At 43.1% G+C, this 23,319-nt stretch overlaps 2 protein-coding genes across 2 annotated transcripts; both read left to right on the plus strand.

Moving 5' to 3' along the window:
* Positions 1-555: 555 nt before the first annotated feature.
* Positions 556-14,025, plus strand: LOC306982503 (high-affinity choline transporter 1-like; the record flags this gene model as incomplete). Its single annotated transcript, XM_079582439.1, has 8 exons — positions 556-739; positions 3,650-3,766; positions 4,515-4,670; positions 6,607-6,755; positions 6,840-6,983; positions 7,176-7,329; positions 12,091-12,308; positions 13,471-14,025. 8 exons carry the CDS (start codon positions 556-558, stop codon positions 14,023-14,025), a joined length of 1,677 nt encoding a protein of 558 aa, XP_079438565.1.
* A 576-nt stretch (positions 14,026-14,601) lies between these two features.
* LOC306982504 (high-affinity choline transporter 1-like) lies at positions 14,602-22,417 on the plus strand (the record flags this gene model as incomplete). The annotated part of the gene is made up of 8 exons (XM_079582440.1): positions 14,602-14,785; positions 17,620-17,736; positions 18,276-18,431; positions 19,048-19,196; positions 19,294-19,437; positions 19,630-19,783; positions 20,671-20,888; positions 21,863-22,417. 8 exons carry the CDS (start codon positions 14,602-14,604, stop codon positions 22,415-22,417), a joined length of 1,677 nt encoding a protein of 558 aa, XP_079438566.1.
* Between the last annotated feature and the right edge of the window lie 902 nt (positions 22,418-23,319).

A 23,319-nucleotide genomic window follows, 5' to 3' on the forward strand; every position in this document is an offset into this window, starting at 1 on the left:
TTGATGGATTGGATTTATTTTATGTATTTGTAAGATGACTAAAAATACTTTGTGTGTGTATGTGCGTGTGTGTGTGTGTGTGTGTGTGTATGTGCGTGCGTGCGTGCCTGTGTGTATGTTTCATATGTTGCGTTCATTTTATTATTATTATTTTTTTTTACATATTCTGTGCTTTTGCAATATAAAAAAACGATATTTTTCAATTTCATTTTATGAATAATGAGATGTCTCCAAGTGTCTCTTGGAGTCGCCACAAGGGGGTGGTATTACAGCAATGTCAGCTCCCCGCCAAAAGGACCATAGAGAAGAACATTCCTCGCCCATTGACTGTAAAGCAGCTTTAAGTGTCTATATAAAACCAATGCATTATTATTATTATCATGAAACGACTCTTAGAAGTTCAGTTTGTGCCAAATCTTACTGTACTCACTGTAGCTGGATGTTGCATTGATCTTTCCAGGTCCTCCCTCATCTGTCACTCTCTCATTATCTCTCCCTCTTACCCTCACTCCTGCACTACAGCACTGTCAGTGTTGTGAGTGTGGCTGGAGCACCATGGCGGTCAACGTACCTGGAGTGGTGGCGATCGTTCTGTTCTACCTGTTGGTCCTCGGCATCGGGATCTGGGCTTCGTTCAAGTCCAAACGAGAGCAGCGGGAAAAAGCTGGCGGAGAGATGGAGTCCGTTTTACTGGCAAACCGCAGCATTAACCTCACACTGGGGATCTTCACCATGACAGGTGGGTTAGAGTTCATTTGTTTGTAATACCGTCAGTCCACTGCAAAAAAGTGATTAGCTAGATTAGTTTAAAATTCTCAATTTCTGCATAATAATCCAAACTTGAGCTGTTTTGGTGAGTTAAGATGCAGTTGGGCTTTTGACCTAGATCATTGAGATGATTTATTATTAATTATTGATTATTGACGAGTATTCACTTGTTCTGGTATCTTTCTGACCTGTTTCAATACATTTAGTCTTTACTTCAAGTAATTTTATCTGCCAATGGGGAAAGAACATGGGTCTTGTTCCATTGGCAGTTCTACTTTCTTATTACAAGAGAGATTTACCTTTGAACTAGCAACGTAAACTTGATCAGATCAGGAAAAAAGTAAAAATAAAAATAAAAATAAAAATAAAAAAACGCCCAAAACAAGAAAACCAACACTTAAAGCCTCCTGTCAGAACATCCCACTTGGTCATATTCAGTGTTGGGCAAGTTACTTTAAAAGTGTAACTATAAGTATTCTATATTAGTAGTTAAAGCAATGTTAAGTAACTTGTTTACCTTAATAAATCCTTTCCGTAGTCCCTCTGGGGGTAATACAAGTGTTAATGGGATTATTGGAGGGTCTTTCATCTCCCCCTGGTGTCTCTGGCCAAAAAACTACAATTTCAGCTTCCCTGCACCGAGTCGGAGTCACCAATACACACTAATAGAATCAGGAAGAAGAAGCTAGCAGGCTAACAGGCAAAGCTAGCTGTGGGCTAGCGCCACTTTAAACATTATTTACAGCCAAGTTTGAGTGAAAACATTTATTTCCATTGTGTAACTGGATGTACAATATCCCTTTGTCTTTTCTGTCAGCGTAGTATTTACTCTCACGGACAATTAATGAGTAAAAAAATGCTACTTGCTACGACACCTGCAGTTGCACTTATGGCCTCGAGGGGCAAGAGTTACTTAGTACTGCTTTAATGCTTTAAAAACTACTGTGAGTTACTTTTGAGTTACTTTTGGCAGAATATAAACTAAAAATAGTAATAATGCCACTGAGCAAAAGTGCAGTCAACAAATTCCTCTTCCTTCTTTATCCCCGTTCTCTCGTGTTTTGTTTTGACGACTTTTATGCGTAATTGCAGATCTTATACACCAGTATCCAACCTGCTTTGATGCTGCATTCTGTTTGGGGCATGTTTTGTTCATGCATTAAATGCACTTGTAACTTGAGTTACTTGAATTGCAATGACTAATATATTCCCATGAAAAAAAAAAAAAAAACTAGACAAAGGAAGTCAATGATAGAATTAGTATTAGGGGGGAAGGTGCTTTTTGACGTTTGGGGAACCAAGGCACTCCTCCACATTATAATTCTCATTTTACATTTAAAGAGGGGGTATTATGCTTTGCATCGGTTGACGTTCTACCACCATTCAGCGAGCGGGGAGGCGGGTGTTGTAGGTGACGGCAAGCATTGTTGAAGTCAATAAAATGTGCCTAAATTTATGCACATGCCTAATTTTGTTTAAATAATTCTTGCACACTTTCCATATATCATATTAACTTTATTTGACTTCTCAAATATCACTGTGTTTGTTTTAAAATATTTAACTGAAATTTCTTATCTAGACAACCAATGATTTACAAAGGAAAATCATGAATTTTCATTATGAAATTTACAAGGGTGCCCAAACTTTTGCAAACCACTGTATATGTAACCGGGAGTGGTAGAAAGGGTTATGGTAAATAGCAGTAATTAACCTTAACTGTTAATCCCAAAGGCACACAGGTAATATTGACACAGAGAAACTTGTATTTAATGAAGGTTCACCGTAGTTCACTGTCGTAGGAGAGTGAATCCTAGAAGCTAGCAAAAAAACAAACAAGTGCTCTTCAAACTCGTGGGGCCAAGAATACTTAGAAGCAAAAGAGGCAAAAGAGGATGAGCTGAGGCAATAAACAAGGTTTACAGATGAGTCAAAACACGGTATGTCCATCAATCCATCCATCCATCCATCCATCCATCCATCCATCCATCCATTTTCTTCCACTTGTCCGTTTCTGGGTCGTGAGGGCAGCTGTTGGAGCTGCCCAAATCACATTGCACCAGCCTCTTATGGCTCCTCCTGCAGGTGGTGGGTCCACAGAAGAACGGCCTCACGATTAAACTGGCCTGTTGGTCTCTCATAAGGGGCTTCTGAGCGGCTCTTTGTCTGACCCGTCACCTATAGGACCTGTTTGCCTTGGGAGACCCTACCAGGGGCACGAAGTTCCCGACAATAGAGCTCCTAAGATCATTCGGGTGCTCAAACCCCTCCACAACGATAAGGTGGCGGTTCCAGGATATACGTATATATAAATAAATAGTATTTAATTCTTTCTTCCAGCAGGAGTCTGAAGTTTTGTCTAAAGCAGAATCTCCATGACTTCCTTCTTCAGTTGCAATGTGGTTTTCTGGCCAAAGAGACCAGGGGGGGATTAACGACCCCCAATCATACCATTAATACTTGTATTACCCCTAGAGGGACTACGGAAAGAATTTATTAATGGAGATCATTTTTTTCACTCCAACGTTGCTGTAAAAACTGTTTAACTGGCGCTAGCCCACAGTTTGCCCGTAAGCCTGTTAGCTTCTTCTTCGTGATTCCATTAGTGTGTATTGGTGACTCTGACCCGGTGGCAGCAAAGTTTCGATTGAGGTTTTCTGGCCATAGACACCAGGGGGAGATGAAAGACCCCCCAATCATCCCATTAACACTTGTATGTATAAGAGTATAAGAGTAAATTCTTCCTCAAAATACAAGCATTTCCATCTGCTATGAGCTGCCACCCAGCCCCGACTCAAGACGCTTGTCTAAATCACGAGCTCTGCGTTTACCATGTTAATGTTTGACATTGGGAAATACCTTTGTTTTTTGTCTGTGTGTGCAGCGACGTGGATTGGCGGTGCGTCCATCGTGGGGATCACAGAATTGCTGTACACGCCTTCTTCAGGTCTGATCGGAGCTGTGCTGCTGCTCATGTCTGACTCATCCTCCTTCATCATCGGTACGTGACAGTTAGTATGCTTCATCAAAACATCTCTTATCCTTTAGGTTCTACCTGTTCTGCTTTCAAGTTATCTTTCAAATAAAGTACTGAGGTCGATCTCCGTCTTGTTTTAAAGGATCTGTATCATGCTCTTTTAGCCTTTTCAAAGTAAACTAAAGGCCATTTCTATGACATATTGCATCTCTAACACTATGGAGTACCCATTTTTCAACCCAGTCTCACCCGAAATGTGAACTTTTTCACACTTTAAGCTTTTTATTTGTGGAATAGTCGCAATTCCTCCTGGGTGACTGAGCTCCTCATCCTATCTCTAAGGGTGCGCCCAGCCACCCTGTGAAGGAAACAGTCTTGTCTTATGTGGGCTCACCACCTGCAGAGGGAGCTGTAGGGGTCTGGTGCAGAGAGGACTGGCCGGCAGTCAAAGGCAGGCGCCTCGACGGCCCAGCCCACGTGGAACATCAAAAATAAGCTTGTGGGAAAAAATAGAAACCTTGTGGAAAACCACAGACTGATGGAGTTCCTCTACAGACAGGGCTGAAGACTGTGGAGCTTAAGTCCAGTCCTCATCGAAGCTGAAGTCATGTTCTTTGCACTTCCACAATACTGCTCATTTTGTATTACTTACGTTATTAGTTATTTGCAACATCTCCATTCCTGTTATTTTTTGACACACATTTATCAACTTAACGTTATCTTTTTACCCGCTGCACACATTTGGGTATCACGTCTTTTCCATTTGTTGTAGGCGCCTTTGTGTTTGTGAAGCCGTTGCGGGAGCTGAAATGCCTGACTCTGTTGGACCCGTTCCACATGAAGTACGGCCCAGTCCTGAGCGCTCCTCTGAGTCTGGCATCTGTGGTGCTGGACATGCTGTGGGTGGGAACCACGCTCATCGGGCTGGGTAAGACAACACGTTTGTTTGTTTACAGCTGTTTTATTACTTTGTCAGGATGTAGCTTTAAGTGACTAACAAAAAGAGTCATTCGTCACATCACTGAAGCAAAACTCACAATGCTTTGGCCGACAAAGATCCCACTGTGTGTGCAATCCACTTTATCTATAGGGCACATTGTGTGAAGAGTAAAATAAAACATAAAAAGCGGCAGCGTGACCTACGCAGCAGATCATAATGTTATGGGCAACTGGTAAATTTCCGAACCTTTCATTTGGGAAAATGGAACGCTGCTCAACGTGAGAATTAAAATCATGAAAACTCGGAGATGATCAGAGTGGTCCAGGTTCAGAAGGAAGATCCAGGGCCGGCCTGGGCTTAGGTGACTTAGGTGCCATCTGTATTAACCTATGAGGTCCAAGCTCCCGCTATCAGCAACATCGCTGGCTTTTGGATATAACTGGAATGAAAAGTGATGGAGTCCGGAGTCTTTTGTGTTGGACACTAGAGATTTGAAGCTTTCAAACAAGTCCTCCCTGGTCCTTCTCCATCTCTGGGGAGCTCTGTCACGTTGATGTGGAAATTTGAAAATTTACATCAGAAGTGGAGGCTCCTCTAATAATAATCGATTCATGATCGCATGTACTGAAAACAAAAAACAAAAAAGAATAGATCGATCATCATAATGAGCATAATCATGAACAAAACTAGGCTTATCCAAAGTGGGTCTAAAAGGACTGGTATAGCAAATTAGCAAAATGAGATGAGATAAACAATAAGGATGAAAGTATGGCTTGAGTGCATTAATTGTTGCATCCCGACCATTTGGGTCAAGACATTTCAGAAGAGGCTTTGTTCATGTCTGTAGTAGTAGTAACAAGTATAAATGCTGCCAGTATGGCAACTACTACTTTTAATGAATGATGTTTTTTATCTATAATTGATCTCAGGTCGGCCCTGGCCAGATGCCATTAGTGCAGCTAATGATGAAAATCACACAGAACTCATTTTGGGTCGCGAAATTCAGCTCCCACGGCGGGTCGCAGGCCGCAAATAATAGAGAAAATGTTTCCAATAAATGATTAATAACAAGCAGTGATTTGATCAAAGCCCCAACTTGACTGTAGCTTCATTAAGAACTATGTCTTACACTTGTATTGCACTTTACAAGCCTGTGTCACAAGTTCCTCAAATTACTACATAGTCATTATTCATTCACTCCACACTCGGTGGTGGTAAGCTGTTATTGAAGCCACAGCCACCCTGGGGCAGACTGTCCATTTACCACGTGGCTATATAGTGTGTTGTTCATATCCTAAGCCAGGGGTGTCCAAAGTACGGCCCGCGGGCCAAATGTGGCCCTCAGACCAATTTTTGGTGGCCCTCGGGCTGCTTGCTGAATCGGTTCACATCATCAGAGATAGTCCTTTTTATTTAATATGTAATAATTCTACACAATTCTAACCTAACAACTAGCATTTTATTGTGAGACAGAGCTGGCATTAAGGTTTTAAGCATAAATAAAGGCATGAGGCACAATTTAAACCTCTAAGGTTTCGTGGAACTAACCACCGACCCATGGCCCTTTACCCCGTGTACGCTCCAATATGTGGCCCCCCATGAAAAAAGTTTGGACACCCCTGCCCTAAGCTCTTATTATGTCAGTTCACTTTGCTGGACACGTGTGGAAGTCTTTCCTTTTTTTTTTTTATTTAATGCTCCCTAGTGGCTAGGATGAGCATTCTGGTTATTCTTTAAAAATTCATAACTCTGCACAGGAATGGGCTAGAGACTTACTTTTTTTTTTACATACACTGGAATTATGTTTGACACCCCTGCTTTAAGAGGTTATTAAGCTCAGTGGTGTCAGGCAGTGATTAGCTGAGACAGACAGGAAAAACAAGTCTGATTCTTACCAGTTTAAATAAACATTCCTAATTGACAGGCTCGACGATGAGCGTAGTGCTGGACCTGTCCTACTCCCTCTGCATCTGGATCTCGGCTGCAGTGGTGATCGTGTACACTCTGTTAGGAGGACTGTACTCTGTGGCCTACACCGACGTCATTCAGCTCATCCTCATCTTCGTCAGTATGGTGAGTCATACTGGGCACATGCGGTCCTACTGTGGGCCCCAAGCTCTGATATAAAATAAATAAACCAAATGTGTGTTCCTGCAGTGGATCTGTGTCCCATTTGTCCTGACGAACCCGCACACGGTCAGCATCAGCCAGACTCTACACAACAACTCTCTCCACGCTCCATGGATCGGAGAGTTCAGCCTGGATCAAATCTGGGTTCAAATCGACACCTTCCTGACTCTGGTGAGTGAAAAAAAAACTCATTCATAATATCATGGTATCATAATTTGTCACGGCTTGAGTTTGATTTTACTCACACTTGACTTGGCAAAAAGGAAATAATGTAAAGGCATTTGATATGGTGATTGACCTTCTTCTACTATTACTACTACTGCAAATATGTTATATACTATTGCTACACTCTTATCCTCCTAGTCCCTCGGTAATCTCGGGTTCCAGTGCTTCCACCAGAGGACGCTGGCCTTATCCTCCACCCGGACGGCTAAAATCACCTGTGTCGTCGCAGCGTGTTTGATTTTATTGTTTGGGATTCCACCTGTGCTCATCGGTGCAGCAGCGGCCTCTACAGGTAACACCAGGAACTGACGTTTTCCTTACAGTTCCAATATTCAGGGTTTCCATGGGGCATTAAACTTCTTAACCCGAGCTGAATGGTGATCGAGAGGGTCGCATCCCTACACCTTTGGGTTGGGGACAGGACTCTCACCGTTATCTCTATTATGCCCAACATCGGTGCAGAATACCTGGCCTTCTTGGAGTCCCTGGGAGGGGCACTAGATGGTGCTCCGACTGGGGACTCCATTGTTCTACTGGGGGACTTCAACGCTCATGTGGGTAACGACAGTGAGACCTGGACGGGAGTGATTGGGAAGAACGGCCTCCCCGATGTGAACCCGAGTGGTGTTCTGTTATTGGACTTCTGTGCTAGTCGCAGTTTGTCCATAACGAACACTATGTTCGAGCACAAGGGTGTCCATAAGTGCACGTGGCACCAGGACACCCTAGGCAGGAGGTCGATGATCGACTTTGTAGTTGTGTCATCTGATCTCCGGCCACGTGTCTCGGACACTCGGGTAAAGAGAGGGGCTGAGCTGTCAACCGATCACCACCTGGTGGTGAGCTGGATCCGCTGGCAGGGGAGGAAGCCGGTCAGACCTGGCAGGCCCAAGCGTGTTGTGAGGGTCTGCTGGGAACGTCTGGCGGATCCCTCTGTCAGTGGGGTCTTCAACTCCCACCTCCGGAAGAGCTTCACCCAGATTCCGAGGGAGGTTGGGGACATGGAGTCCGAGTGGACCATGTTCTCCTCCTCCATTGTCGATGCGGCTGCTCGCAGATTTTGTGTGGAGCAAGGGAGAAGTACTTCTCTACAATCATCTCAAACTGCAGAAACAATTCTCGTGTTCTGTTTTCCACAGTAAACAGATTAACTAATCCTCCAGTTTCACTGCCCCTAGAACTAATCTCGACATCTAAGTGCAATGAGTTTGCAATATTTTTTCATGACAAAGTCCAAAGCATTAAAAATGCCATAATTTCCACAACACAAATAGAAACTCTGCCACAAGATAAACACCTTGAGCTGACACATTTCACACCTGTTACTGACAAAGCAATCGAAGAGGTTATCTCCGGTCTGAGCTGACCAGCTTGTTACCGCAACTTGCTCAGTTAGTTAACATCTCACTCGAGACTGGAACATTTCCAAAGGCCTTGAAAACTGCAGTCATTAAGCCTCTTCTAAAGAAGAGCAGCCTTGATGCCAAGGTAATGAACAACTACCGGCCCATATCAAACCCACCATTCTTAGGAAGAGTCCTAGAGAAAGTAGTGTATCAGCAGCTCACTTACTTTCTCCTGTCTAACAATGTGTTTGATACTTTCCAGTCAGGCTTTAGGCCCCCCCACAGCACTGAGACAGCTCTGATCAAGGTGACAAATGATATCCGCATGAACACCAACGCAGGTAAGGTCTCAGTTTTAGTTCTGCTGGACCTGAGCGGTGCCTTTGACACAGTGGACCACGGGATCTTACTTCACAGGTTAGAAAACTGGGTGGGAATCTCTGGCACTGCTCTTAACTGGTTTAAGTCCTATCTCGAGGACAGGACGTACTTTGTTGAAATTGGCAACTGTGTCTCAGACAAAATTGCCATGACCTGTGGAGTCCCCCAGGGGTCAATCTTGGGACCCCTCTTATTCAACGTGCACATGCTTCCATTGGGTCAGCTAATAAACAGCAACAATGTGTCGTACCACAACTACGCAGATGACACTCAAGTCTACGTGTCACTGACGGCAGGTGAACATGGGCCTGTAGATACTCTCTGTCACTGCATCCAACAGATCAGTTTGTGGATGCAAAACAACTTTCTCCAACTAAACTCAGACAAAACTGAGATCATTGTTTTTGGCCCACAGACACAAAGACAAAGTGTTATCAGTCACCTTGGGTCTCTCTCTCTAAAACCAAAAAATCAGGTTAGAAATCTAGGCGTGAACAGCCACATCAAAGCAATAACATCAGCAGCTTTTTACCATCTGAAAAACATGGCTAAGATCACAGGAATAGTGTCAAAACCAGACTTAGAGAGACTTATCCATGCATTTGTCTCCAGCAGGTTAGACTGTAATGACCTGCTCACTGGCCTCTCTAAACGAGCTATCAGACAGCTACAGTACATCCAGAACGCTGCTGCTCGAGTCCTGACAAGAACCAGGAAATACGACCATATTAGTCCAGTGCTCCGGTCTCTGCACTGGCTTCCTGTCACTCAGAGAATAGAATTTAAAACAGCTCTGCTTTTTTAGTCAGAGTTTAAAGTGGAAAGGTGCATGAAGCCTAATAAGTTCTGTCCTGTAACAGCGCAGCTTCACCACTTCTCTAATGCAAGCCAAGTGGGCTATGGCACAGTGTCATATTTAAGATTTCAAAATGGCAACAACATCCACCTCACATTCCTTCTGGGAAAGGCCAGAGTTGCTCCTCTCAAGCAGACCACCATTCCTCGTTTGGAGCTCACCGCCGCTGTCCTTGCTGTCTATATGGACCAACTGTTACAAAGAGAGCTGCAGCTAAAGTTGGAGACATCTGTTTTCTGGACTGATAGCACCACCGTCCTGAAGTACATCAGTAATGAAACAAAGAGATTTCAGACCGTTGTTGCAAACAGAGTCTCTGTCATTCGAGAAGCTACGCATGTGGATCAATGGAGATATGTGACCTCTAAAGAGAACCGAGCAGACGAGGCATCTAGAGGAATGAGAGCAGAAGACTTTTTGGGGCACAGCAGATGGATTTTTGGCCCTTAGTTTCTATTGGAGCATGAAGACAAATGGCCTAAGCTCAATGTAACACACGATCCTGTTTCTGCTGATGACCCTGAAGTAAAGAAAGATGTGACAGTCAATGTTGTTATGAAGTAGAAGGACGACACAACCATTTCCTTCATCTTACACTTTTCATCATGGGAGAAGTTGAAACGTTCTGTGTCTTGGTTTTTGAAAGTGAAAGAGCTACTTAAAGTGCTGTCTCAGAAAATAAAAGAGTTCTCAGCCACAGAAGAAAATGATAACATCAAAGCCAAAAATGTGGCACAGAAAATGAAACATTTCAAAACGACACTAAAGAAACAATATCTGACAGCTGAAGATTTGGCTAAAGCATAATTCTGTTTGAGCAGCATCACAGGTTTGAATCTGAGATTTTGTTACTCAGAGCCACAAAGAACACCTCAAAGGAGAGCAAGCTCTATAAGTTGGATCCATTACTGGACAATGGAGTACTCAGAGTTGGTGGCTGTCTGAAGAAAGCTGCTTTGCCACTGGAAATTAACCATCCTGCCATCCTGTGTAAAGACATGCATGTGGCAACATTAATTCTGTGCCATATTCACAATCAACTAGGCCATGCAGGAAGAAACCACATGGTGTCCAGGCTGAGGCGAAAATACTGGATAATTAATGCAAACTCTGCTGCCAGAAGAATTCTGTCTGAATGTGTCATCTGTCTCATCTGTCGAAGAAACAGAGGAAAGTTAATTGAACAAAAAATGGCTGATTTGCCTATGGAGAGAGTGAGACCAGATAATGCTCCATTCACAGATGTTGGAGTAGACTATTTTGGTCCATTTGATGTCAAAAAAGGTTGGAGCCTGTTGAAAAGATATGGGGTCATTTTCACTTGTTTGACCATCTGTCCATTTAGAAGTCACATACACTCTGGATGCTGATTCTTGCATCAAAGCAATTAGAAGATTTGTATGCAGACGTGGCCCAGTCTCCTCCATCAGATCAGACAACGGCACACATTTTGTGGGAGCCAACAGAGATCTCAAAGAAAGCCTTGTTGCATTAAATCAGGAAAACATTCAAGGCGCTATGGCCAGGGATGGGGACTTTAACACCCCTTCAGCTTCACATCAAGGTGGCGTCTGGGAGCGCCTGATTCGTTCAGTCAGGAATATTCTCACCTCTGTCCTCGAGCTGCAGATTGTGGATGATGAGTGCCTCCAAACTGTGCTCTGTGAAGCTGAGGCCATTTTAAATGACAGACCTCTCACACCAGTCTCTAATGATCCAGATGATTTTGAAGCCCTCACGCCAAATCATATCCTAACATTAAAGGGCAAACCCGTCGTGCCTCCTGGACTTTTTGAAAAACATGATTTATACCTGAGGAAAAGGTGGAGACAGGTACAATACATGGCCGAAATATTCTGGAAAAGATGGATCGAAGAGGACGTTGGCAGATGGGGAGAGTCTTGGCCGTTAACATGGACGCTCGTGGCCTGGTCTGCTCTGTGCAGCTGAAGACTAAAACCGGTGTACTGGACAGGCCTGTGACCAAGCTCTGCCTGCTGCTGGAAGCTGCTATGGACTAAAACTCTTAGCATATTGTTATGTAGTCTTCAATATGCTAAGTTAAGTCTAATTTGCTTACTTTTTGTTTTATTTTACTTGGTTAGTCTTCTATTGCGCACCTAGGGGATATAGGGGAGTAGCCACATTGTCCAACACGCACCTGGGTGGGCTAATGGTCGCGTCGGAGAGGCAGCAAGTAGGCCTTTGACATGAAATCTGGCTGTTTGCCGTCCAAATCTGGAAAATAAAACCCTTTTTGAACCTTTAAGTTTGTTTGGACCTTGTTCTCTTTTGAATGCTGCATAAAACCAAAAAACCCAGGGTGCGTCTAAGTGTTTATTTGAAGTTTTCTTATGTCGCAGTTTTAAGTTTCCTTTTTTTGAGCACTACATGGTCCTTGGGCTGAAAAAGTTTGAGAAACACTGCTCTAGATATAGTATTTTTAATATATACCCCTTCCCCTTTCTAGACTGGAACCAGACGTCTTACGGCTCACCATCTCCGTTCGCCCGTGGGGAGATGGCCCAGATCCTTCCCCTGTCGCTGCAGTATCTCACCCCGACGTTCGTCTCCGTGCTGGGCATCGGCTGCGTGGCGGCGGCCGCCATGTCCTCCGCCGACTCTGTGCTCCTGTCTGCTGCCTCTGTCTTCACCGCCAACATTTACAAGAAAGTACTGCGCCCACAGGTACGTTTTCACACTGTGGTGACTCGGGCCGATCACACATGGGTTTCAGATATTTTCTTTTAGTTGATAATCCGGTGATACAAGGGGGCGTGGCCTAGCCTAGTGGAAGAAAACCTCTCATTGGAATCACAGTTTTTCTCTCTTTGTAGCCATTTTCTGGTGGACTATAAACATATTCATCACCCACCAAAAAGTCAAGCCAAAATGATGTCCATATGGATGTTGAATTATTCAGAAGAAGCAAAAGACGGCACTCGTCGCTAACGCTAGCATATGTAGCATGAAGCTAGCGTTAGCTCCAAGGTTAGCATTGTCTCAATGTCTCTGTATCTTTGTTTAGTAGAAACATATATTCATAATCCAGCATTTGTTAAAGTACTGGTGGAGAAAGTTCAGTTTTTACTTTTTCCTCTTGCTGCTTCAAACATGACCATATATGGGCAATTCCAAAGATCATACAGACGGCAGTTGAAGGGGAAAACAAAGAGGAGAAAATGTTTTATTTCTTCAAACCTACTTTAGCAAATGCTGAATTCTGAATATAGTTTTCTACCCAATAAAGATACAGAGACATGGAGAGGAGCAAAGTGGCCCAACAGCCCATAAATACATAAATAACGGCGAATGTTAGCATCATGCTACATGCTAACGCTAGCTACGACTGCTGTTTTTTTGCTTCTACTGAACAATCTACTGTGAAAAAAAACTCAATATATCCCTGATTTAGACTATACTTTACTTGTGTGTGATAAATAGGAAGTGGTGCCAACCCACTTGCTCGAGTTGAAGTCGGTGTGGATTTTTGCGTGTTCACCCAGTCAGGGACAGGCGATAAACCCGTGTGTTGCAGGGGCCGAGTATCTGCTTGCTATACAGGCTGGGGATGGGCTCTAGAGGTCAAGGCAAAGTATCACCAAGTGGCCGTATAAGCCGCCGTCGCCTCACTCCATGGGGCGGGGAAGAGGCATGAGGTCAGGAAGCTGGGTGAGGCTAGCACAAAGTGTTGAAGGCAGGCCCAAAACTATTATAAAGCAAAGCAAACTCAAAGGATCGGGAACCACATTTTCATTCACAACTTTGTGCTGAGTGAAAGGTGGGGAAAAACACAGAAACAGGACAAGTGTGCCATTTGAATCACTATTGCCTTTCTCTCCGTCCTCAGGCGTCCGACAGAGAGATCCAGTGGGTGATCCGTGTGTCCGTGCTGGTCTCCGGTGTGATTGGCAGCGCTCTCACCATGATGAAGAACAGTATTATGCTCTTCTGGTTCCTCGGCGCTGAAGTCTCCTACATTGTCATCTTCCCCCAGCTCATCTGCGTTCTCTTTTTCAAGGTCTCCAACGGTTACGGCGCCATTATGGGATTGGTTTTTGGTTTTCCGCTGCGGTTGCTTTTCGGAGAGGCCTCTTTGGGATTAAAGCCGGTCGTACATTTCCCAGGATGCACTGCGGAGGATGGCGAATACGTCCAATGCGCTCCTGTTAAAACTATCTTCATGTTGTCCACAGTGGCGGCCATCTTGTTTTTCTCTTTCCTGGCGTCAGTGCTCTTCAACAAAGGTCTGCTTCCGGAGAGGTTGGACGTGTTCAAAGTCAAAAGTCAGCAGACAGCGCCTCCCAGTGGACCAGAGGAGGAGACGCTGGAGAAGAAAGTTGATAGAAATTGTTTGCTGATGGAGGCCACAGAGCCAATGTTGAAAAGTACTTTTGAAAAATAAAAATGTTGTTATAACTGAGCTCTTGTGGCTAAAATAAAGTCTGGGGAAAGGTTTGTTTTTTTCAATGTCTTTGCAGAATGAAATTTCCTCTCCCCCGGTGCCTGTAGCCAGAAAACCACAATTGCAACATCGCAGCCTCCGGGTCGGAGTCAACAATACACACTAATGGAATCATGAAGAAGAAGCTAACAGGCTAACTGGGCTAGCTCCACTTAAATAGTATTTACAGCCAAGTTTGAGTGAAAAAAAAAAAAAAAATTGTGTAATTGGATGTACAATATCTCTCACGGGCAATTAAACTAAGAGCCGAATGTAACAAGTAAATCTATCTTAAATCGAGAGGTGTGGAAAGTGTTTCCTGGAGCTTTTTGGGAGCTGCCGTTCTGGCGAGTGGGTCGAAACACAGCTCCTGGTTTGTTTTTGATGAGAAAGCAACATTGTAAAAAGCTCTAAAAAGTCAACCGTCAACCACCCTGTCTCTCTCTCCCCCCCTCCCCCCCCCTCTCCCCCCCTCTCCCTCTTGCCCTCACTCCTGCACTACAGCACTGTCAGTGTTGTGAGTGTGGCTGGAGCACCATGGCGGTCAACGTACCTGGAACGGCGGTGATCGTTCTGTTCTACCTGTTGGTCCTCGGCACCGGGATCTGGGCTTCGTTCAAGTCCAAACGAGAGCAGCGGGAAAAAGCTGGCGGAGAGATGGAGTCCGTTTTACTGGCAAACCGCAGCATTAACCTCACACTGGGGATCTTCACCATGACAGGTGGGTTAGAGTTCACTTGTTTGTAATACCGTCAGTCCACTGCAAAAAAGTGACTAGCTAGATTAGTTTAAAATTCTCAATTTGAGCATAATAATCCAAACTTGAGCTGTTTTGGTGAGTTAAGATGCAGTTGGGCTTTTGACCTAGATCATTGAGATGATTTATTATTAATTATTGATTATTGACTAGTATTCACTTGTTCTGGTATGTTTCTGACCTATTTCAATACATTTAGTCTTTACTTCAAGTAATTTTATCTGCCAATGGGGAAAGAACATGGGTCTTGTCCCATTGGCAGTTCTACTTTCTTATTACAAGAGAGATTTACCTTCGAACTAGTAACGTAAACTTGATCAGATCAGGAAAAAAGTAAAAAACATTTAAGCCAACGCTTAAAGCCTCCTGTCAGAACATCCCACTTGGTCATGTTCAGTGTTGGGCAAGTTACTTTAAAAGTGTAACATATTCTATATTAGTAGTTAAAGCAATGCTAAGTAACTTCTTTACCTTAATAAATCCTTTCCGTAGTCCCTCTGGGGGTAATACAAGTGTTAATGGGATGATTGGAGGGTCTTTCATCTCCCCCTGGTGTCTCTGGCCAGAAAACCACAATTGCAACTTGACTGCCACTGGACCGGAGTCATCAATACACGCTAATAGAATCAGGAAGAAGAAGCTAGCAGGCTAACAGGCAGAGCTAGCTGTGGGCTAGCGCCACTTTAAACATTATTTACAGCCAAGTTTGAGTGAAAACATTTATTTCCATTGTGTAACTGGATGTACAATATCCCTTTGTCTTTTCTGTCAGCGTAGTATTTACTCTCACGGACAATCAAAAAGAAAAAAACGACACCTGCAGTTGCACTTATGGCCTCTAGGGGCAAGAGTTACATAGTACTGCTTTAATGCTTTAAAAACTACTGTGAGTTACTTTTGAGTTAAAATATATATAAAAAAATACTAATAATGCCACTGAGCAACAGTGCAGTAAACAAATTCCTCTTCCTTCTTTATCCCCGTTCTCTCGTGTTTTGTTTTGACGACTTCTATGCGTAATTGCAGATCTTATACACCAGTGTCCAACCTGATTTGATGCTGCATTCTGTTTGGGGGCATGTTTTGGTTCATGCATTAAATGCACTTGTAACTTGAGTTACTTGAATTGCAATGACTAATATATTCCCATGAAAAAAAAAAATAGACAAAGTGCTCAGGAAGTCAATGATAGAATTAGTTATTGGGGGGAGGATGCTCTTTTGCATTTGGGGAATTAAATTAACTCAAAAGAAAAAAAACAAGGCACTCCTCCACATTATAATTCTCTATTTACATTTAAAAAGCCTTTATTTTGCTGGGCTGATGAGTGTTTAAATCTTTAAAACACGCGTATCGGCTCCAAACAAGCCTTTGTCAAGAAGTGACAATTCTCCCCATGTTTTGTTTCAGTGTTATATTCCTTAGTTACTGAGAAAAGTAGTACATTTTCGTTACTAATTAAGGTGTTACTTTTATAATACGTTTCCCCCACACTGGTCATATTTATTGTAATGTTTTGGCATTTGCAGGAAATGGTTCTTTACTTTGGGCTACAAAGGTGAGGTTCGCAAACTCGCCCATCCCTGCTACCCTACAGGGTTTATACAGGCAGAAGCAAGTCACATTCAATGCTTTTCATTCGATTTTTTAAATTTTTCTTTTTAATGCCACAAATGCCGAAAAAAAAGTGATTTAAAAATAAATGTTAAATGTGAAAAAAGTAATTTTTATTTAACTTTTTAAGTGATTGACAGAAAGTGACAAAGACAAAGGTATAGATACAGACGGAATCTCATCAAAGAAGGGGGTGTGGCCTCGCTGAGGGAGAAAATAGATTCTTCTGTGGTAAACACAGTTTTTCACTATTTTTAGCCATTTTCTGGCGAAATATAAATTTATCAGTAGAAGTGAAAAAACGGCAGTCGAAGCTAGCGTTAGCATTAGCACTATGCTAACATGTAGCATCATGTTAGCATTCTCAGTTATTTATGTATTTATGGGCTGTTGAACCACTTTGCTCCTCTTCATGTCTTTATAACTTTATTTAGTAGAAAACTATATTCATAATTTAGCATTTGTTTAAGTAGTTTTTGAATAATTAGAGAAAGTCTAGATTTTTCTCAATTGTTTACCGCTTAACTGTTTTCAAACATGACCATATATGGGCGATTCCGAGATGCTGTTTCAACTGTGAGGAACATTGTGCGTGTTAGAGAATCAACAATGGTGTTCGAGAGGATAGATGAAAAACAGGCAGCAGTCTGGATGTCTGAAGCAGGAGAAGTTTAATTACCATCGATACGGGACCCGGAGACATGAACTCGAGACATTGTGCTGAAGAACTCAAACTGGCTCCTCTAAAACACAGGAGAAACTTTGCAGTTATGTGCTATGGCTACAAGCTGTTACGAGGATTACTTCCAAAGGCTCTCCAGTCCCTATGTCCAACCATTAAAAGAACTCCTATTGAAACACGGAATAAAACACTTGTCCATCTGGGCATAGAGTTCCCCACGAGTCGAGCACTGGACCAATCTCCATTTCTATTCGCAACAAAGTTACTAAACAAAATTCCAGAACTGTGGGACTGTCCTACTTTGGACTGTTTTAAAAACAAATTATGGGACACTGATAAGAGGCTGATCTTTGATGTTATTTTTTAATATTCATGTACCCAGCCGTCAATGCCTTTGGGCACGACGTTTCTACTTTAAAGTCGTAATAAAAAAAATTAAAAAAGTTCTGCGTTTACCATTTTAATGTTTGACATTGGGAAATATCTTTTTTTGTGTGAGCAGCGACGTGGATTGGCGGTGAGTTCATCGTGGGGATCACAGAATTGCTGTACACGCCTTCTTCAGGTCTGATCGGAGCTGTGCTGCTGCTCATTTCCGAGTCATCCGCCTTCATCATCGGTACGTGACAGTTAGTATGCTTCATCAAAACATCTCTTATCGTGTAAGTTCTTCCTGTTCTGCTTTCAAGTTATCCTTCAAATAAAGTACTGAGGTCGATGTCCGTCTTGTTTCAAAGGATCAGTATCATGCTCTTTTAGCCTTTCCAAAGTAAACTATAGGCATTTCTATGATATATTGTACCTCGACCACTATGGAGTACCCATTTTTCAACCCAGTCTCACATTAAACTGTGACAATGTGACAGTGGTCCACACACCGAAATGTGAACTTTTTCACACTTTAAGCTTTTTATTTGTGGAATAGTCGCAATTATCTCCTCCATCAATTTATATTGGGGTCACGTGACTAACAACTACTTTCGTCATTTGGAAATAAAAAATGAATTTTTGGGGGACATAATGCAATATTATTATTAGTTTTTTGCAACATCTCCTTGAAACTTCCTGTTGCTATTTTTGAAACACATTTATCAACTTAACGTTAACTTTTTACCCGCTGTACACATTTGGGTGTCACGTCTTTTTCATTTGTTGTAGGTGCCTTTGTGTTTGTGAAGCCGTTGCGGGAGCTGAAATGTCTGACTCTGTTGGACCCGTTCCACATGAAGTACGGCCCAGTCCTGAGCGCTCCTCTGAGTCTGGCGTCTGTGGTCCTGGACATGCTGTGGGTGGGAACCACGCTCATCGGGCTGGGTGAGACAACACATTTGTTTGTTTAGAGCTGTTTTATTACTTTGTCAGGATGTAGCTTTAAGTGACTGGGTAAGAATAGCAAAAAAGAGTCATTCGTCATGTAACTGAAGAGCAAAACCCACAATGCTTTGGCCGACAAAGATCCACCCGCTGCAATCCACTTTATCTATAGGGCACATTGTGTGAAGAGTAAAATAAAACATAAAGAGCGGCAGCGTAACCTACGCAGCAGATCATAATGTTATAGGCAACTGGTCAATTTCCGAACCTCCCACTTAGGAAATGGGAACGCTGCTCAACGTGATAATTATTCGATAATTATTATTATTATATCGATTCATGATCGCACATGATGATGCAAGTTCCTCAAAGTAGTAGTCATTATTCATTCACTCCACACTTTGTGGTGGTAAGCTGTTATTGAAGCCACAGCCACCCTGGGGCAGATTGTCCATATACCACGTGGTTATATAATGTGTTGTTCATATCCTAAGCTCTTGTTACCCCTGCTTTAAGAGCTAATCACTGCCTGACACCACTGCGCTTAATAACCTGAGACAGACAGGAAGAACAAGTCTGATTCTTTCTAGTTTAAATAAACATTCCTAATTGACAGGCTCGACGATGAGCGTAGTGCTGGACCTGTCCTACTCCCTCTGCATCTGGATCTCGGCTGCAGTGGTGATCGTGTACACTCTGTTAGGAGGACTGTACTCTGTGGCCTACACCGACGTCATTCAGCTCATCCTCATCTTCATCAGTATGGTGAGTCAATCTGGGCACATGCGGCCCTACTGTGGGCCCCATCACGCGAAGACAAGCTCTGATCTAAAACAAATAAACCAAATGTGTGTTCCTGCAGTGGATCTGTGTCCCGTTTGTCCTGACGAACCCGCACACGGTCAGCATCAGCCAGACTCTACACAACAACTCTCTCCACGCTCCATGGATCGGAGAGTTCAGCCTGGATCAAATCTGGGTTAAAATCGACACCTTCCTGACTCTGGTGAGTGAAAAAAACTCATTCACAGTAATTCATGGTATCATAATTTGTCACGGCTTGAGTTCGATTTTTCTCACACTTGACTTGGCAAAAAGGAAAATATCTAAGGTAGGTATTTGATATAGTGATTGACCTTCTTCTACTATAACTACAACTGCAAATATGTTATTTACTATTACGCTCTTATCCTCCTAGACCCTCGGTAACCTCGGGGCCCAGTGCTTCCACCAGAGGACGCTGGCCTTATCCTCCACCCGGACGGCTAAAATCACCTGTGTCGTCGCAGCGTGTTTGATTTTATTGTTTGGGATTCCACCTGTGCTCATCGGCGCAGCAGCGGCCTCTACAGGTAACACCAGGAACTGCCGTTTTCCTTACAGTTCCAATATTCAGGGTTTCCATGGGGCATTTAACCTCTTAACCCGAGCTGAACCGAGCATTTGTCATTAAAGGTGCCTTATCCAATTTTTATGTAGAAAAAAAGTTGATATTTGTGCGTATTTGACCTTGTAGTGACCCAGCGACTGTATGAGTGGTCAGCATGGCCTTTCCATGCCTTTCCAAAAACGTCGTTATTTACGAGGAACGCTTCGAACGCTGTTTCTTGCTCCGGTTTTTGGGATCTTTTTTTTTTTTTTCAAATGATTTATAAGCATGAACACAAATTTAAGAATCTAGCCTTAAAGGGACTATACAGAGTTTAAAAATGTTAAAATTATGTATTTTCCTCCCTCTACATGTTCCAGCCATGTCCTAATGTGTAGAATGAGTCCTGACGTATCCACCACACCTGCCTCTAAAATCCTGCACTGTCACTCAAAAAGGTGTTAATTTGGGTCCAAAGTGCCGTCATGCACGAGCTTAATATAGAAGCTGCAGTTACACATATGACCTGACGTGTCAGTAGTGAGTATAAAAGGACGAACTTGCATCTAGCCCCTTAAATGTTTTTCATAATTACAAACAGTAAAGATTGAACTGAGTGATTGATCTTAAAATATCTCACAGATATTAGCAAGAAATCTTTTGGAAGGAGGCTAAAAAGTGAGAGTGCTAAAAAGAGTCAAATTAAATGTCTCATAAAAACCTGACTGCAGAAAAAAAGGGCAAATATTGTAAAGACACTGGGGAAATGTGGTTTTAAATCATTCCCTTGTCAGCTTTTCTACCTTTTTTCACAACTGAAAGAACACTCTAGATATAGTATTTTTAATATATACCCCTTCCCCTCTCTAGACTGGAACCAGACGTCTTACGGCTCACCATCTCCATTCGCCCGTGGGGAGATGGCCCAGATCCTTCCCCTGTCGCTGCAGTATCTCACCCCGACGTTCGTCTCCGTGCTGGGCATCGGCTGCGTGGCGGCTGCCGCCATGTCCTCCGCCGACTCTGTGCTCCTGTCCGCTGCCTCTGTCTTCACCGCCAACATTTACAAGAAAGTACTGCGCCCACAGGTACGTTTTCACACTGTGGTGACTTGGGCCGATCACACATGGGTTTCATATATTTTCTTTTAGTTGATAATGCGGTGATACAAGGGGGCGTGGCCTAGCCTAGTGGAAGAAAACCTCTCATGGGAATCACAGTTTTTCTCTCTTTGTAGCCATTTTCTGGCGGACTATAAACATATTCATCACCCACCAAAAAGTCAAGCCAAAATGATGTCCATATGGATGTTGAATTATTCAGAAGAAGCAAAAAACGGCACTCGTCGCTAACGCTAGGATATGTAGCATGAAGCTAGCGTTAGCTCCAAGGTTAGCATTGTCTCAATGTCTCTGTATCTTTGTTTAGTAGAAACATATATTCATAATCCAGCATTTGTTAAAGTAGTGGTGGAGAAAGTTCAGTTTTTACTTTGTTTTCCCTCTTGCTGCTTCAAACATGACCATATATGGGCAATTCCAAAGATCATACAGACGACAGTTGAGGGGGAAAACAAAGAGGAGAACATTTTTAATTTCTTCAAACCTACTTTAGCAAATGCTGAATTCTGAATATAGTTTTCTACCCAATAAAGATACAGAGACATGGAGAGGAGCAAAGTGGCCCAACAGCCCATAAATACATAAATAACGGTGAATGTTAGCATCATGCTACGTGCTAACGCTAGCTACGACTGCTGTTTTTTTGCTTCTACTGAACAATCTGCTGTGAAAAAAACATCTATATGGCCCTGATTTAGACTATATTTTACTTGTGTGTTATAAATAGGAAGTGGTGCCAACCCACTTGCTCGAGTTGAAGTCGGTGTGGATTTTTGCGTGTTCACCCAGTCAGGGACAGGCGATAAACCCGTGTGTTGCAGGGGCCGAGTATCTGCTTGCGGCATAGGCTGGGGATGGGCTCTAGAGGTCAAGTCAAAGTATCACCAAGTGGCCGTATAAGCCGCCATTTGAATCACTATTGCCTTCCTCCCCGTCCTCAGGCGTCCGACAGAGAGATCCAGTGGGTGATCCGTGTGTCCGTGCTGGTCTCCGGTGTGATTGGCAGCGCTCTCACCATGATGAAGAACAGTATTATGCTGTTCTGGTTCCTCGGCGCTGAAGTCTCCTACATCGTCATCTTCCCCCAGCTCATCTGCGTTCTCTTTTTCAAGGTCTCCAACGGTTACGGCGCCATTATGGGATTGTTTTTTGGTTTTCCGCTGCGGTTGCTTTTCGGAGAAGCCTCTTTGGGATTAAAGCCAGTCGTACATTTCCCAGGATGCACTGCGGAGGATGGCGAATACGTCCAATGCGCTCCTGTTAAAACGATCTTCATGTTGTCCACAGTGGCGGCCATCTTGTTTTTCTCCTTCCTGGCGTCAGTGCTCTTCAACAAAGGTCTGCTTCCAGAGAGGTTGGACGTGTTCAAAGTCAAAAGTCAGCAGACAGCGCCTCCCAGTGGACCAGAGGAGGAGACGCTGGAAAGGAACGTTGATGGAAATAGTTTGCTGATGGAGGCCACAGAGCCAATGTTGAAAAGTACTTTTGAAAAATAAAAATGTTATTATAACTGAGCCCTTGTGAGCATTTTTCCTCATCTCTATTTACAATTTACAGATCAGGGTTTCCTGCACACTGGAGCTCAGGGGAGTGACAGCAATAGAGGGAGTAAAGGGAAGAATGATCTTTGTGTGTCACTAGTAAAGCAAAGGAATAGATTTTCATGCTTTACGGTGGTATTAAGGGGGAATGTATACAGAAAAGTGTTGAGCTGAGTGCACAGCCCTGGGGGACACACATGTTGGGATTTATTGTCTCACGGGGTTACTTGATAAGGTAGTAGTGTTATGGTAAACATTGAGACTATATTAAATGAAAACCGGAGAGAAGTCGTCATGAATCAAGCGTGCAGGTTTTGCACAGGTTGTACAAAGACGCTCTGTCAGTCCAGAGCCAGAACATGGTATTTATACAAACAGACAAGATCATACGATCAGAGTGGACCAATGGTGCAACAGGTCAGAGTGATCTAAGGCGTTCAAGGACACTGACGAAATGTATAAGACAAGCGTCACCAAAGCGCCAGACACAGACACAACATCTTAAAGGATCTGTATCATGCTATTTTAGCCATTCCAAAGTTAAGTATAGGCATTTATATGAAGGATTATACCTCTACCGCTTTTGAGCACTCATTTTTGTGATAAATATAAGTGTTTTCTGGAGGTATTTTTCAAACCCGGAAGAAAACAACGCTTCGATTCAGTTAACTCCGCCCCCTCTCTCCGCACATACTTTACCGTAATATAAATAAACAGCAATAAGTGAAGATACTTCACAATGCAGTTATAAGGAGTTGACATCTGCAACACAGCTTCATAAATGGCTAACACACATGCTAATATGCTAACACACAAGCTAATACACGTTTGGACTGACTCACCGCTCTGCTCCATCG

Source organism: Gobius niger, assembly GCF_951799975.1.
Source record: "Gobius niger genome assembly, chromosome: 24".
In the NCBI taxonomy this organism is placed as follows: Eukaryota; Metazoa; Chordata; class Actinopteri; order Gobiiformes; family Gobiidae; genus Gobius; species Gobius niger.